At 44.6% G+C, this 17,694-nt stretch overlaps 1 protein-coding gene across 6 annotated transcripts in view; it reads left to right on the plus strand.

Annotated features, from left to right (window-relative positions):
* The window catches only part of LOC113138855 (nuclear factor 1 B-type), a 59,937-nt gene that overhangs the window by 36,142 nt on the left and 6,101 nt on the right, over window positions 1-17,694 (plus strand). For 2 of the 6 annotated variants that reach the window (XM_026321690.1, XM_026321673.1), the window contains exons 3-11: window positions 190-246; window positions 1,701-1,769; window positions 4,465-4,585; window positions 4,827-4,948; window positions 7,352-7,486; window positions 7,657-7,841; window positions 9,975-10,113; window positions 10,447-10,529; window positions 14,325-14,413. In XM_026321690.1, coding sequence (XP_026177475.1) covers window positions 190-246; window positions 1,701-1,769; window positions 4,465-4,585; window positions 4,827-4,948; window positions 7,352-7,486; window positions 7,657-7,841; window positions 9,975-10,113; window positions 10,447-10,529; window positions 14,325-14,413 — 1,000 coding nt within the window. The remainder of the gene's footprint in view (window positions 1-189; window positions 247-1,700; window positions 1,770-4,464; window positions 4,586-4,826; window positions 4,949-7,351; window positions 7,487-7,656; window positions 7,842-9,974; window positions 10,114-10,446; window positions 10,530-14,324; window positions 14,414-17,694) is intronic. The other 4 variants (XM_033325684.1, XM_026321681.1, XM_026321698.1 and 1 more) reach the window with 3 other exon arrangements.

Genomic DNA, 17,694 nt, shown 5'->3' on the forward strand with positions numbered 1-17,694 from the left:
TCAAAGGTGTGAGACGAGCTGTAAATAAGATTGCTCATGAGTAAAAGTTCTGTTTTTATTTAACTTTCTTATCTTTGCTGGAAATAATCAATGCAGAGAAGAAAACCACGTTGCAGTAAGATGATATATTGTTGTCGTCGAGTTACACTAACCCCCCCACCTCCTCTCTCCCTCCCTGTGTGTTTGCAGACTCACAGCAGTCAGGAAGTCCCAGTAACAATGAGCAAGGCAAGAACCCTCTTCCAGGTATGTACGGCAACTGTCGTCTTCCCTCTTCCCTCCTGTCACTGCTCTATTGTTCCTCTGCAGCTCGCCCGCTCTACGCTGGCCTACGTACACCATAACCTACCTGGTTTAAATATAAAACATCATCATCATGGGATAAAGGATAAAAGTAAACTCAAGTTCAAACTAGACAACACGGACACACTGTAAACTCCGTGACATCCACTGTCTGAGGCTGTAGTTTCTTAACTTTGCATGACCCGAGGAGGAATAAAATTTAATAGGATCATTAAATTTGAATCATCCTCATCCCCGTGGCGACATCAGAAAAGTGTAGAAGCAGAGACAGAGACTCTGTCATGATCTGGAGTGAAAAGCAGATCGCACCTTCGGCCGGTGGAGGAGTGAGTCGAGGTGAGCTACTGTAGCAAAGCCGAGCGGCGGAGAATCTCTTCTGACAGCGCTGTTGTTCTCCTGGACTGACCCGCGCTGTGTCGTCACAACATTGGAATGAAAATAGTGCAATTATTTTTCCACCTCGAGATCAGGTTCTGCCGACATGAGTGCCAAAGAAAACATGCTGGCATGCCAGTGACTCAGGTCTGGGAGGCCCTAGGCAGTGGCACAGTTCCCCACAAAAGCTGTTGGCTCACTGGAGGCGTTCGGCTTCGTAGGTGCCAGTGGAGCCGCGGAGTTGATCTTTCTGGCACGGCCCGAGCGCCACTGGCATCGCATCAAAGCTGAGCCCCAGTCATTTGGGTGTCAAAAACATGTCTGCCTGCTGTATTTGACTGACGGCGTCTGATTGGCTTTGCTGGGTCCTGAGCGGGTCACGGAGAACACGCCACATACTTTCTGCAACAGAACACATTAGAAACACCCAGGCTTATGACAGTTTATTTACATTGGAAAGACTGAAGCTCAGAATAATATTTCATATCAATAAAGTTAGTAAATAGCTCTTTGCTGTATACTTAGCACTGACACTGTCAATATTGACAGTTAAGACACTTTACATGTATTTGATCAACTTAGGCAGAGCCTGAGGTTCAAGCAAGGAGCTCGTTTTACACTTTCAACAGAGCAACAAACAACCGCACAAATAATACAATGAGTTAGATTTTGAGGAGTGAAACATGACTGTTGTGTTTTAATGTTTGTGTATTGATGGATTTGTGCTCCCTCTTCTTTATTCTCTCACCGATTTTAAAAAAATGTTTTATTCTAAAGATGTACAAATACATTTGATTTAAGTTACAATCCGTGCATTTGACCAGTAGTTCATCATCTATGTCGAATCAGAAGTTTGAGGTTATTTCATTAATAATCTTAATTATTCCACCTAAATGTCTACATGATATTGAGGCAAATTATTTGCATTAACGAAGGTTTTTTCACATTGTCTGATAAACACAGTAAAAACGGGCCCTGGTGTCTTGCTGCTAATCATCTTTTGTGTGTCCTTGTGTCTGCAGTCTACTTGGAAGACAGCTTCATCAAATCAGGAGTCTTCAGCGTTACAGAGCTGGTGCGAGTGTCCAGAAGTAAGTCATAGTCTCTTTTGTTTTTGCCCTTGTAAAGACCCTGCACACCAACACAGGTGTTTCCATTCTTTCACTTATCGTTGGGTAGACCTTGGCTCAGGTTGAAGTTGGGCGGGGTTGTGCTATGAATCACATAAGGACACCAAAGTCCATGTACTGAGAGGAATGTTCAAAGTGTAAGTTTCCTTACGCTGACAGGTGCAGCTAATATGAGAGTCAGTGAGACGGTGTTTATACCCACGCAGACATAAGGAGGGGACTGAACGCAGTCCTCATGTTTTGTCCTAATGCAGACGAACATATTTATCCTCAACAGACGAAATAATTCTTTACCGTGCAGCTTTTCTACTAATCCCAACCTTTGAATATTTACTGAAATCCAGCAGACGACTGTAGTGTGGTGAATCCAGTTGGACCAGTCTGCTTGCAATGAGAGAGTACCTGGCTGTGCAGCAATTTGTATGAACCTGTGTGCATCTGCACAGACATGTCTGCTCTCTGTTAAGCCGTTGACAGTTATTCTTCCAGGAGTTCTCTTACCTCTGGGCACCCCGAGGCCCCGTTTACCTGTTGTGCCTCTGAGCTCAGGCTGCAGTCCGGGAATGTGCCTGCACTGCACAAAGACTCCAGTCACGGCCACCATGTGTTGAAAAGAAACTTAGCTGTGCAGCTGTGTGTTTCTGTGTATGCACCAGTCAGTTCTGGTCTCACGCTTAGATTCAGACTGGTTTTTTTAAATTCCTGTTCACTCCTGTGACTTCAGCAACAGGAATATTTTAGCTTGGAGCTGCAATGTTTATGCTAATGTCATTTTTCAAACAATGGTCCAGTTTCTTCAAGCAGCAGAGATGCAGACAGCTCACTGATTTCTTACTGTAGAAAATCTGATGCTTGAACACAAGAGTTTACAGCTCAAACCCTCTAAATAAAAGGAAGATCCTCATAAGTAGCCATGAACTTGTATGGACTGGGAAGTGCAAATCCTATTTAATGCTGACCTTGGTTTGTGTTTAGTGACTGTTTCATAGTGTTTGTGCTGTAGGAGCACGGACTGCGTCGTCTTAACCACCTAAAAGGCAGCTCCCTCTTGTTTCAGTGCTCAGACACTGAATATGCTTTGAAAGACTGTGTTTTTGTTTAGTGTTTAATTTGCCCCCTGACCAGATGGCCACTGCGCCGCCGTGCTCGCTCTCATGTGACTGAGCCGGGTTTCACTAAAGCCGAGCTGGAATTTTAAAAAGGTCGATGGACGCACAGGAATTGTCACTCACTCAGCCGGTCACTCCCTGGGAAGATATCTAAGCAGCCGCTCGTCCGTCATCGCACTTCTCTCCCAACTCTCCAGGCTGTTGAGACATTCTTTGAAGTCCATCAAAGGGAGCTGCAGAGTTCAAGGCTGGCTTGCGATGCAGCATTTTGACGAGGACACTCATTAATGCAACAGGAGCCTCGGCTACATGTGCAAAAATATTCGGTCAACAGAAAATGTGTCCAAAGTTAAATTTGATCTAAACTTTTGCAGGGCTTCCTCCCTGCAGGAAGACGCTCTGTGAGGCTCGTATTGTTTGCAGCATCATTGTTTCAAACACAGTTTCTTTTTTTTTGTCAGCGTAAATGTCAAAGCCCAGATTATTAAATGAGAAGATTGGCAGGGCGGACAAGTGGCGTCACAAATATTATGCAGAGCTGAGAAGAGAGACAGCGATAGAGAGAGAGATGGTTGGGGGTATCCTCAGCCATGAATGACAAACAAATGGTTTTGTATTCAGCATCCTTGGGCCGGAAGCATTCCTCCACAGACAGCTCAGTATGGGTAGCAGCGGGTAGGGGCCTTTGCCAGGACTACAGTGGGCTGCCAGGGCGGAGGCTGGCGGAGGGATCATGCCAGTGGTGAACCTCAGACCACAACAGACGGCGCCACACACTCCATCCTCTCATCGACTCCAAACCAACCAACCGCTCGAGCTGCAGGCTGCCTCGCGGGCCACACACTGAACAGGGAGAGAGCAGGGAGAGAGCAGGGATGGGTGGTGAACTCCTTTTGTTCTGTAAACACTGGCTTGGCCTCCCTTGAAACAATATCCCTCACCTTGACCGCAGCGAGAAAAACAACACCTTTTTGACTGTAAATCACCGTGTGAGGAAACTGCTGAGTATCACGCTGAGTCAAGAAAATGTTGGTGATTTTCAACATTTCTAAAGATTTCCTTTAGAGCTCAAACACATTTAGAGGCATCACAGGTGATTCTGTTGTGCACCAAAAGGAACCACATCTTTTAAAGAAAATAGAAACACTTGTCATTGTTGTTTTGCTGAAAATAATAAGACAAATGAATAAAATTAATTCAGCATCAAATAAAAAAAGATTCATCCATTAATTTGCATGTGGACTAAAGATATTCCTGCCTGCAGCCACGGCCGTGTGAGCTGCAGTGACTTGTTAATCAGAGTGCTCAGCAGAAATGCTGCTGATGGTCAGACTGTTAACCTGTGAATGGGGAGCGCTTAATTTGATGCACAGTGCCCCTAAACGCACAGCATAAATAACAGACAGTCAAGCTATTTCACAATTAATTGTGCGTCTCTAGGTGCAAGGATAGAGGAAGACACAGCAGTCACTCAGTCTGACAACTCTGCTGACATTGAAGTTCTTTGCAGTGATTACAGCATAACCGCCTCTCTGTGTCCTCCACAGTGCCCATCACCCATGGTGCAGCAGTAAACTTCTCCATGGCCGACATGCCCAGCCAACCTTACTATCACGACCTGAACTCCAGCGTGGGGCTGCACCGCTCCCTGTCCTCCCCTCCCGGCAGGTCAGCCGATGTTACAGCAACAACTTTGCGGGCAAAGTTTGGGCAGAAAGTCCTTGTGTTCTGGCATCCCAGCAGTGACATGTCCTACTTTGATTATATTCTTATTAACCCAGAAATATCTTAGTGACGTTCTGTTCAGGGCAGAGCTGAAATTAACCATTGCATGAGAAAGATCCTTATTCACTTTCATGTAGATTTAGAACAGTTTCTTTAAATAAGTGCAAAACTTGTCTTTCTGCAGCAAAAGGCCCAAAACTGTCAACATGGAGGAGAACATGGACACCAGCCCGACTGGACCCGACTTCTACTCGTCACCCAGCTCTCCAGCCAGCAGCCGGGCAAACTGGCACGACAGAGACGGAGGTGATTTTGCTGTTTTTATTTGACCACCTATATTGTCATAAGCCACTGTACTTCACTGTGAATGAACTGCACCTGGTTTCTGTGCACAGAAACCTGTTCAGCCCTCCCAAAACACATACCAAGACGACTACATCCCTGGGCGTCAGTCAAATTCAGTCCCATTTGAATTCCTGTTTGTAAATTTCATTCAGAGCAATTAGATGTACTTTACTGCACAGGACTAGCTGGCGGTGGAAGTAAGACTCCGAGAAAAAAGTGTTCTGTTTTGTGTGGTGGTTTCAGTTGGAGAGACAAAGCGAGGTCCTCACGGGACAGCTTGCATGTCTCATTACGTGGTCTCCTGGTGCAGAGCAGAGCCCATCGCCCCCTTTTAATTAAGGCCTCACTGCCCCATGTTTCCAGATCATTCTCACTATCTGCTGACGTTCCACACTGCTGCCTGCTCAGCCTCTGGATTGTACCCAACAGAGGTGGCAGGAAACATTTTTGTGTCAAACGCCCTACTTTTCCTCCATTCTGCAGTTCCAGCTTTGGGTTTTTTTTTTCTACTCCTTTTTTATTTTAATATCATAAGTAGGAAGGCTGACGGAGGAAAACACCAGATGATGCACAAGAGACACAGCAGTAGTGGGATTCAACCACAGCCCACTGTGGGTACAAGAAATTTCAACATGTCCCTTTGCACAAGGCCTGCAAGCATTGCTCAGTGTAAACTCAGACACTTGGGTTGAGGCGAAAGGGAAAGCAGTGGGTAGGAAACTCTCCAAAGACAGCCATTATTCTGTCAGGAGAGAATAAATGAGAAGTGGGGTGATATTAAATCCATATGAGGCCTCCCAAGTGCCAAGCAGTCATTTCTTGCACATGGTTGTCATTGGACAAAACCTCACCATGTAGTGGAAGAAGACATAGTTCCTCTCTGAAAGTCTGCTCTGGGAAAGGACTCTGCACTTTAACAACTGGAGATTTTTGTGGTATTTTTTTTTTTAGTGTTTTGGTGCAGATTCACCCATTTAGTAGAAAATCTATCAAACAACAAAAGACAACGAATCTGATAGAAATACAAGAATACTCTGGACCTTTTTTATTTAAAGGTCTTTAAAGTATTTAATTTCTGTTAATTAATTGTCCAGTTTAATTTCCTGAGGCAGTCTGTAGGATTTAATTACTATAGCAGGAGAGGAAGAGCTGAACGCCTACATGGTAGAAAGTATAAAAAACATTTTTACATGGAAACAGTAAGCAGCGATATCAATCTTGTCAATGGCGTTTCTCCCTCTGACACAAAACTGAAAGCACTTAAGCCTGTATCCTCTTGTAACCTCAGACTGGGAAATCCCCCTGAATTCCAGCCACCTTTGTCGCTCTCTCCTCTGAGTGATTCTTCCCGTCACTCGGGTGGATCCTTCCCTGTTGTGGGAAAAGGCAGGGAACAGAAAAACCCCAGCAACGGGGTTAATATAGCAAAGTTTTGGGGTAAAGATATGGATGATTTGAAACGTATACACCCCAAGAATCTGTGACAGAGCAGAAATGCATTTGATGAATGTTCGTAGAAGGAGTGCACACAGACGTCTATTTGTTATCACGTTCCCTCTAGACTCTGGTCTTCCCATGGAAAATTGAAAACCCCACAGCCGTGGCAGCAGAACATTGCTCATGAAAGTGTGGAGCAGCAGTGATGAGCAACTTGTGAGAGTTTGTTCACACAGTTTTCACTTTATAGAACAAATTCGAAAAATTTCCCAAACAAATTTCGTATCTTTTGCTGAGCCTTGAGGATTATTCATGGAGAATTACAGAAGCTTGTCAGACCGCGTCCAAGTGTGAGGCGAGCAGATGTTACAGTGGAATATTCTACTGAAGATTACGTGATGGCCTTGAAATCCTTAAGTCCCGTTTGATCGACCGTGTGTCAGTTCGTGGGAATTAATCGCGACAAAAGCCACATTTTCACAGGATTTACATTTCTTGGACATGTCCAGTGAATGGTGATGGTTCCACAGATTCTATGGGATTTTTGACCCTTTGCAGCGTCTTTAATTTGCAAAGTATGTTTCTCATTTGTTGAAGGAAGGCGTCCCCTGATAATACTAATCCCATGCAGATCAGATTCTGCCTAATTTCAACCGTAATTCATTTTTGGCACTTTAGAGGAAGTGTTAGCAGAAGCTCTAAGGAAATGATGTTATTAATTAACTTTGGAGTGTTTGTTTTTGTTCATTGGTGAAGTCAGTTGATTTCACAGAAGCTGGGATTAATTCCTCACTGTCATGTCTCTCGCTTCTCGGCCTGTGAGCACATGACGAGAGAACGCGTAGACCTTTAAGGCGAAGGGGTGTTTAACGAGGCACGTGCACATTTTCTGTCTATGTGTCTGCATCTGTGTGTTTTGCCTCCTAGCAGACATGTCCTCTCCTACAATGAAGAAGCCTGAGAAGCCGTTGTTCAGCCCCACTTCCCCGCAGGACTCCTCTCCACGTCTCAGCACGTTCCCTCAGCCTCACCACCCAGGTCTAACAGGTGTGGGACACAGCGGTGAGTTCCTGGTCTCGCTCTCATTGATCTTTTCCCCGTAAATGCAGTTGAAAGATCTGTGTCAATGTCTAATTCAGCTCGTAGATCAATGATGATCGCTCTATCCAAACTCCCTCCCATACTAACTCGACATTTATCTTCTTCCTCTCGACTCTTCTTCTTTCCTGCAGTTATATCGACGAGGAGCCCCCCTCCGCACTCGCCGCTGCAGTTCTCGGCCTCTGCGATCTTGCCCCCGGCGCCGTCGCCCTACTTCTCTCACCCCACCATCCGCTACCCGCCCCACCTCAACCCTGCTGATCCCCTCAAGAGCTACGTGCCGTCATACGACCCGTCCAGCCCACAGAGCAGCCAGGTCGGTCTTCTCTCTGTCTGAGGCTCCTTTGGCACCAGTCCTACAGCCTCGAGTAGTTCTTTGTTATCTTGTTCGGCTCTACTCCCATCTGACCCCAAGAGATTAATGATAAAATAAATTATAGCATGCGTTTTTCATTATTTCATTACTGCCTTATTGGTGCATTTGCAAGCAGGGAAACATCATCCCCTTTTTTTTTTTTTATCAAAAACCTGCTCCTGGTCATTCTCTTTATTTATGGGGAAGGTCAGAATGACGTGAATTGGATAATGACGTTTTTATGCAACTGGTTTTTGTCTGTGCTGTGCTCAAGTCCCAAAAAAACAAACCATATAACAAACTGTGAATTAGACATTTTAAGCCTTTAATCTGAACACACTTTGATAGGATGTTCTCTCGAGAACCTCTAAATGGACACACACTTCTTGCTTTAGAGCTGTGAGGGTATAATCAACATATTCAGACAAACCTATAAATACAGTCGTCATTATAAGGAGTCAATTCATTAGAATAATTGAGAGACTTCAGTTACAGTGATATAAAACCCACAGGCCGTTCTGCAGGCCAATCCCAGACTGAAAGATATATTTTCTGTTACATAGAAGGTTATAGCTCCGTCTTATTTTTGTTTAAAACAAACAACTTGATGACTCCATAAAAAAAGTCAACTAAACTACTGCAGTTGCAGCTGCACGTGACCAAACTGTATCAAGACACTGCAGTAAATCAAATAGCGCTGGGCTTTTATACATTCTGGGTACACACTGCGGCCAGTGTGTTGGAGAGAGAGCAGGCGTCTCTATAGATGAGAGAGCCGTGTGATATTTATGTGAGTTTTATATCCCCGCTGTTCTCACTGTAAACAAAGGCCTCGTAGACGGCTCCATCTCCAGAGCAGGGAGCGGGTTAGAGGGGGGGAGGAGAGACTGTTACTCCAGAGAAAAACCGCGGGGAATGATAAAGGTTGTAAATATTTGCCGTTGCCGGGGCCCGGCTGTTGTGCAGAATTAACTGGCCCTCTGCTGGGGTGCTGGAAAAAGGAGAGAGGGCTTGGTGGGGTCCGGCGGGGAAGAGAGAGCACTGGAAGACCAGTTGGGGGAAGGAGAGAGTGGGGGAGTTCAACAAATAACACAGCGCTTATAATCCCATGGATGAGTGCCAGAATGTTTTTATGCTTGCTTTAACGCAGATTATATTACACTCTAATTAAACATGCTATTCACATCGGAGGGAACCCTGTGGATACAATTCTTTTCCAAAAAGGCCTGTTTGAGTTTTGAACTCGGGGCGGCCCTGAAACGAACACCCCAGACAGTCTCCAGCCGCCTGAAAGAGTAGCTCCCACTAGCTTCCTTTCTTTCTTTCTCCACATATATAGTCTGTGCCTCGCTCTCAATGCTCGTGCATTCACACCATTGTGGCAGGCCAGTCCGCTGCTCTCGATGTCTTTTCACGCCCGGGTCCTCCTAAATTCCATTTATGAGCGCCATTAAAATCATTGTTTAAAATCATGTAGGAAACCCACTGCCAGTAACTGAGGATCTATTGTTGCTCGTGCACCCCCCAGAGTTTTAGTAATAACTGTGACAACACGGCGACTGAAAGTAGTAAAAAGCTTTTCTGCAGGCAGAGCATTAAGTGTAAGTGTCACCTTTTGTTGCTGATTTTATATTTTTGAGGGCAAATAGATCAGTCGTGGGTGGGGGGTGGGGGGTGTTGGACATCCAGTTTGTTCCGTACTAGCCGTTTTGGAAAAGTGCAGCTTGTTCCACGCTTGTGTTGGTTTATTGAGATCCAGTTCAGCTGCGCATTTGCAGGCAAACAAGGGCTTGTAAATGTAAGTTTTTCTCATGAGGTAGGAGGTTTTGATGGTAGTCAAAACAAATGCAGTTCTTTTATGTGCACCTTTAGGAAAGCATTACCCTCTGGGCTTTCTGTCTTAATTGAGTTTTGCTGTTATCCAAACAGAAGTTACTGACACTTTGTAATTTATAAATTCCTGCCAATATTTTAGATTTTGGACTTTGTTTTCACTTCAAGCACAAGTGGCTTTGACCATTGTTCTCACTATACTAAACAAATTTGAAATTTGTGCTGAAGTGTGTTTTCTGCTTGTCTGTAACACACCTGCAGCCTAACAGCAGCGGTCAGGTGGTAGGAAAGGTCCCAGGCCACTTCACCCCAGTCTTGGCTCCCTCCCCACACCACAGCGCCGTGCGACCCGTCTCGCTCTCCATGCCCGACACTAAGCCCATCACCACATCCACAGAAGGTGAGTTCCACTAAAGGTCACCCACATAGACATATAATGGTTTGAACTTAAAATGGTCATAAGGAGAAAAATATTATTTCAGTGTTTCAATGCCTTTTCTGATTCATGGCTTCAAGTCTATTGCACTTTATCACTGACAATTATATATAAGAATCTAAAAATATTGTGTATTTGTGATTGTTATGATGCCATGCTTGTTGACAAAATGTCCAAATACAAGTGGGCCCAGAGCAGAACACTGTGGAGCTCCTCTTGTACTTTTTACAGCTACATGTTAAATCCTAATTGTGATACAAGCACGTCTCTGTGTTTTTGTGATGGTGTGTTACCCAGGCTACTCAGCCCCTGGCACCCCGACGGCTAATCGTTTTGTAGGCCTGAGCCCTAGAGATCCCACCTTCCTTCACCAGCAGCAGGTGAGATCTCCCCCCACCCACCTCCGGCACTCAGCTCACCTGCTCCTCTTATCCTTTCATTTGCCAGTCACACTCTGAATTAGATTTGTTAGCGTTAAAACATGTTGTTAGATCAGAGCGCTTCTAGATCAGAGCGCTGGTAGGCCGAGGTTGCACTTCCAGCAAGACAATAAGCAACAAAAGGAACGAGGCACAGTGAAAGATAGCAAGTCATTATGATAATCAAATCTTATTAGCGTTAACTTGTATCATGCTGTTCTCCTCTTGCTGCTGTGTTAGCAAAGGTTTTAGTGTCACTAACAATTCTGATTCCACTTAAAAAGGAGCACTGATATTTGAACATCCTCAAATCACCTCCAGTTTCATATCTTCTGAATTATATCTGCTTTATATGGCAAAGATATTTTTAATCTCAGCCGTAATACATCTATAAAGTAAAAAATGCTATGGAAGTGCCATTTTCAGTGCGGATAAAACTATGAATATCATGTGGAGTGAGTGTGTTTAAGTGTAGTGATGGAGAACATCTACGTCCTGAGGTCACTTTTAAGAAAGAAAACAGCGTGTCAGGAAATTCGCGGTCATTGTGTGGCCACTACTTAGGAGATGGATGGGACATGTGGGTGTCTTTGTGCACAACTGTACTTCCTCTACACATTACTGTAGAAACGCTCACACACACACACACACACACACACACATATAATCAGCGTACACACACGTTTACGATACACAAGCCGAATATTTAGCGCTGGCGTCGCGGTTGTCCCAGCAGCGTTCATAGGACAGATGTGGTGACCCCTGTGTGTGTCCGTGTGTGTGAGTGTGTTTGTGTTTGTGTGGGTTAGGAGTGTTGCGGATGGGAGAGAGTGCTCTCCCCCACCCCATCTTATTGAAAGTGCTGGTCTGAGGCCAAGGCTTTTCCAACCACAACTAATTGAATGCATCTGCACGCGGCTACATAATGATGGCTGGGCTTCTCCTCAGCTCTTTTTTTTTTTTTTTTTTTTTTTTTTAATGCTTAGTAAAAATGACAAAGCTGGCCTCTGTTTCCTCGCTCCTCTTTCTTTCTTTTTCTCTCTGCCTTTCTTTCCCCCAGTTTTCCTAAAATCAGAGCAAACAGTCAGTGTATGTCAGCGGTCGTAGGATGCTTTTCTTCCAGAGGAGGAGGAGGAGGAGAGGGAGGATTCACTTGGCTGATGTCGCACAGTTTGTCTTCCACATTTTCTAGTAGCCCGGCTACTCTGAGCGGCACACAGAGTGACTACACAACACAGCAGCAGTGTGAGCGTAGCTGCATGAGCCGCTGAATGTTGTCCAAAGCTGTGGCCCCAGAGGCAAAAAGCTTTTTTGTTTCCAGAATTTGAAGGGTAAATCAGCCAGATATATAAATATCCTCCTAAGAATTACAGTATGAAAAAATAATAAAAAACAATGGCTGTTACTTTTATCTGATAAATTGTAATCATCCCAAATTGAATTATCTTCAAACATATTTCTGTGATCCCGTTGCACGGACAAGACAAAGCATAAATTATCCGAGGCCTCTCGGAGCAGAACGCATCCACTCAGGTATGGACTTATTCAGTTTGGAAAGCGTTTCGTCAAGACGAACTTCAGATTAAGAAATAAAGATTTGTATGCAGAGCAGTGACATACTATGTCCAGATGAAGAAATCTTGTCGGCTTAAGGAACTCTAAACAGTCTCCACATCGATTCATCAGGCTTCTGCTTGTCACAGTTGTTTTTATTTTCTGTGCTATGATTTAATGGACGGGGATCTGGCCTCGCAGAGCAGGACTGACTCCGAGCCAAGTCCCTCTCGACTAAACACTTTCACCGAATACTCATCGACCTACTGCGCGGGATCCACGTGGTTTTACTCACACTTTTAGTAGTTTAGTCACAGCCTGTCTGGGTAGGAAAGGCAAAGATGTCACACACACACACACACACACACACACACAGATCTCCTAGATCTCAGATCTCCAACTATGGAGTTAATTCCAAATTCTGATTGGTAATTAAATTATTTTATTACTGTAAAATAATAATAATTTGGTTATAAAGCTTTAAAAAAAATACACTTTTCAGAGCAGAAGCTTTTTTAAAATGTGGCACCACTAAAATAGAATTCCCTACGTACACACACACACACACACACACACACATTGTAGGCTTCAAAAATGAAAAAAAAACAAAACAAAAAACAAACAAAACAAAACAACACCACCACACGCTCCCACACCTGCTCTACGATTCCCAGGCAGCAAATGTGTGAAAACCCTCCATTCATCTCTCGCCTTGGTTAACCCCTCGAGGGAATGCCACCATCTAGCATTCCGCAGGGAAAGATCCGTGATCAGATGTCATTTGGTATTATCTAAGGAAGGATCCTAATCCACAATCTGCCCGCATCTGTTTGCTAACGTTTCCCGGCTCCATCCCCCTCCTCCCCGCTGCCTGTGCCACTCTGAAGTGCCGGTGCCAGCGGACAGATGGCGAGCCCCTCGAGGAGCGGTGGCACCGAGCGTCTGGCCCAACCCGCACATTCTCTCCAAGCTTTTGTCAGGTTGGAGAGCGCGGGAGCAGCATGGGGGTTCAGTCTCCCAACCTTTGATAGAATCACAGAAAACACACTGGATGGAACAAGATGCACTGGTTCTTGTTCAGTTTTACTATTTAAAGCAACCAACCAAATGAAACTAATATATTAAATAATAACACAAGGCCATTATTGTGTGGAGCAGTTCTCTGTGGGAGTCACTCCTAAAACGCTCTGTTTCCTGCCACCGTTTCACATTTGTTCCAGAAAAAAATGAAGGAACATAACAAAGACACGTCCCTGAATTTAAGTATGGGTTAAGTACCTTCTTCATCTCCTCCTGATGTGTTCGTCCAGGTGCTCGGAGGAAAAACACCACATTTCTTGACCACTGCAAATGGCTTTGAATATTCAGCGTATGCGTATATCTGATTAAATCCCTTTTAAGAGCCTCTGCAAAACGTCTGCCGCTGCACGCAGAGTGCTAACAGTGCAGTTTTATCCCGGTGCATTACTAAATGAATGTGTTGACCACAGGGCAAGGTTAGGTTGGTATTGGCAGAGATAGCTCTCAGCTGGATTGCAGACACGTGCGCACGCATAATGCATGCAAAGGAGGCACAGTTTGTGTGTGGCTTTTTTGTTGCAGTAATTTGTAATCTGTATGTAAGGTTGGCATGTCTTAAGAGAGGGGGAAAGGGTTTGTGTGTGTGCGTGTGTGTGTGTGCGTGTGTGTGTGTGTGTGTGTGTGCATGCTCTTGAACTACATTGTAATTTTGACCCCTAATCAATAAAAACAATTAGCTAATGAAAAACCAGTCTGCATGCTTGAGGGCATGCGTCCCGCGTCCTGAATCTGAAAGTGCACTTACAGCAAAGGGTGCATGCATCCAGCGGATTGGACGGCTTCACCTGTGAGCAACCACTCACAGATGAACTACCGATATGATGCATCTTGCAACTTAATTTGTAACTAACTAACTGCATTTTTTTACTTCCAGGTTAGCTGTTACCACTAACTGTGACTGCATGATTTTTTCTTTATGTCTCTTTTATCCATAGCTTTGATTTTTACTGTTGTTTCCCCCAAGAAATGCTGCTTTTCATATTCCAGCAACAGTTAGGACTCATTCTGCAGTCTGTTTGGCTCTTTTGCATGCATTTGTGTATACAGTACTGAGTTGTAGTGTAATCTGAAGTGGAAGTTGTCTTGGCCCAGTTGATCTGACTGCTAGGTTTCAATTGACAGCTGAGGAAGTGTGACTGGAGCGTGACTCAAAACGGCAGGCATTATGGCCCCAGTGCCACTGACGACACTTTGGGGATTACTTGGCAAAGGTAACCTTTTCATTCTTTCATTCCATCTCTCTGTCTCTCTTACACCACACACACATGCACCAACACACCCACACACACACACACACACACACACACTTGAAAAATTAATAATGCCACACAATGTATGATTTTCTTGGTTGTTGTTTGCTCCTCACATTTTTAGAAATTCACATATTTTTGCATAAACATTTACATATAAATGCAGTTTTCTGTGACTGTTGTTGCTGTTGTGTCTGTCACAGAAGTTACAAGTCAGACTTCTGTGAGGAGGTCGTGCATTGACCGCAGAAAACACACTTTGTCTGTTTCTTTTTCCCTCCTTTCCTGCCTTTTCTTGTTTTCCACCTTTCCAAGTAATTTCTAGTGTTTTTACATTATTAGTTTTGTAAAATCTTGTCCACCTTAACAGAGCATTGGATTTGGTTGAAGCTGTATTTGGTTTGTCTCTGTCCTGTTACACAATCTTCTTTTTCCCCAAATAGATCCTTCTCTTTTTAAAATGTCCCATAAAATACACTAAATCTTCAGGAAGTAGAAACCTAATATTTCTTGCATCTCTAATGAAAGCAACACGTATTTGAACTTTAATTTGTCCTGATTGTAAAACGATTTAGACTTTGCACAAAAATATTCACGTCATAGGACAAACTTTGGCGAAGCTCATTACGGTAAACGAAGTCAGACCCTGTAGAATAAAAGTCATTCCAGGTCAGATTAGTAGCCGAGCGAGGACATTTTCCATGTTCTAACAGGCTTAGCTTTGTTTGACTCTATGCTGAAGTCATGCCTCACTCTCTTTAACTTAAAGCCCCCCCCCCACCCCACCCTCTGCAGCTCCCCCTTGGCCTCCCCCGGCCTCCATACTGTATCTGTGCCTCTCTGGGGGAAAAACCTGAACCATTTCACCACGGCAGAGCGAGCAAGCTGAGCTAAGCCTTTTCCTGTGACGTCTCCCTCTTCCCCTTTTCCCTGGAAGTGTGGAGCATCTGTGTGTGTGTGTGTGTGTGTTTGTGTGGGGGTACAGCTCATTTTGTGTCCGCTGAAGTTACAGACTTTTTTTTTTTTTTTTTTGCACACATGCACAGAGCTGGACCCCCTTCAACAGGCCTCCTAATAGTCCAGTGGAGGTAGCAGAGAAAACTACCCCCTGCAACAGCTCCAAGTCTCTGATTCCTCCTCTGCTTTTGTCTGTGCGAGTGTACAGTAATGAGCACAGATAAAACAGATCCCAACTGAATTTAGTTTATTTTGTTATAGGGATGGGATGGTAATTCTATTACACTTTTTTTTTCTCCTTGATGGATTATTCACAGACAACCATTCAATGTAAAGCTGGAATCGGTTGGATTCCTGTTTTATCTTGCTTGCCCTTTAAACGGTGCGCTCCACTATGCCTCTTCAGTACTAGCCCCCAAATTAAAACGCTGCCAGACTTGCATGTTGCCATTGTGCAGGAAATGGGTCAGCAATCCATTAAGATGCCATTAGATAATCTAATTTAGAGAGCTAATCCTTAAACGAAGCACGCTGTATGCCCAGGCTGTGCTTGCAGGGAGTAGAATTAGTGCGGCCTGAGAGCTGGACAGGGCAGAGAGAGGCCATCTTGAAGGTTAGCTAAGGAAATACAGCGATGGAACTCAGGCTTGTAATCATCTCTAGGCCTGCATAAGTGCAGCAACATAAAGCAGAACATACATAGAAATAGAGGCATTTTAAAGCTGCACTCGCAAATTCTGCTCCGTTGGCGACTGGAGAAAGAATTTAAACAACATTACCCAGAATTCCTTTAATGTGGCATCAAAAGTCTGGGCTGTATGTGATTGCTTTATGCAAAATGAATTAAATAGTCTGTTTTCCCCAGATGCAATTTACTCTAGTGACGTGTGACTCTCAATGAGCAGTGATGGGATGGACTCAGGGCCTGACAGGAGGAATCTTTACCTCAGAGTTAAGGGTACGGGATGCAGATTTGAGCTGGCATGCATCGATTTTAACAAGATTAGAACCGATCTGTCGGCGTAGTGTGCACAAAGGCCTGCGAGTCTGCTTTTGTATCTGTGTGGTCCCATTAATGTAAGGCATTACCTGAGAGGAGTTTCATCAGGGAGGAGAAATGGAAGGAGGAAGGTAGGAGCAGGGAGAGTAAGTGAGAAAGCTGCAGAGAAAGCTTGGCCGCTCTTTGCGCTCTTTGTTCAGCAAGGTAGGAAAAACTTAATCCTTCGTTTCCTGTCCGATGATTTTTGGCAGGACGAGAGAGAGAAGGAGGGAGGGCAGAAAACATGAGGATGGGTTTGACAGGGAAAAAAAAAGATTAGCCTTGGTGGTTCTTAACTCTTTGCACACTGGGATCTAAAACTTGACTGATGTTTGTTTCTATTTTCAATACATCTCTGCCTTTCTGTCTTTCGCTCTTTGTTAGAGTCTGGCTCTTTCAGGACACAGGGTGAATTGAATTTGCACTTCCATTGTTTTAAGTAAAAGAGCAGTGACTAGTGATTTCTATAGAACGCAGACTGTGTTGCTTTCATGAGCGCGGCCTGTTGTCTGTTGTTCTGAAGCTTCACAAAGAATCAAGTCTGTGCAAAAACCTGCATCTTCACATTTTACTCTGTTGTGCAACTTTTTTCTTGTCCTCCATATTTTTCCTCTTCTTCCCTGATTCCTCTTCACTTCCTCTGGCCCGCAGTCGTCCGTCTTTCCCGCTGGCCTCTTGTAGCTGCTGCCACAGCAAACTGTCGCACGCAGTAAAAGTTTATTGGTGGATCGGATAGCAAATGTACGACACAGGTATTCTCCGAGCGGGGGGTGATGTGAGAGGTGGGAGGGTGTTAGATGAGTGCACACTGGGGGCCTCTGGGGGAGGAAAGGAGGTGGGGGTGGCTAATTATCTGACATCTACGTAGCGCAGCGCCCCTTGGGAACAACACGCTGTTTGTTCCCGCTCGCGTTTTCAGTTAGCACCGTTGCTCCACAGGAACAATCACTGTGTTGTTTTGCCATTAGAGTGAGATGAATAGGGATGGGACAGCTTTGTGTAGGGACCCCCCCCACCCCAACACACACATACACACACACACACACACACACACACACACACACGCAGCTTTTACCCCCCTCCTCTTCCTTCACTACCACCAATCACACTCTCCTTCTCATGCTTTTCTATAGTGTGGCGGCTGCAGAGAAGAGGCTCTGCGTCACATGATGTCCTTTACTGGGAATCAAGTGGGATCACCTCAGCTCAGATTAACGAGCCGCTGTTGCCGTTTTTCTTTCTGTTT

The sequence above is a fragment of the Mastacembelus armatus genome, chromosome 18, assembly GCF_900324485.2.
Source record: "Mastacembelus armatus chromosome 18, fMasArm1.2, whole genome shotgun sequence".
Taxonomy (NCBI): Eukaryota; Metazoa; Chordata; class Actinopteri; order Synbranchiformes; family Mastacembelidae; genus Mastacembelus; species Mastacembelus armatus.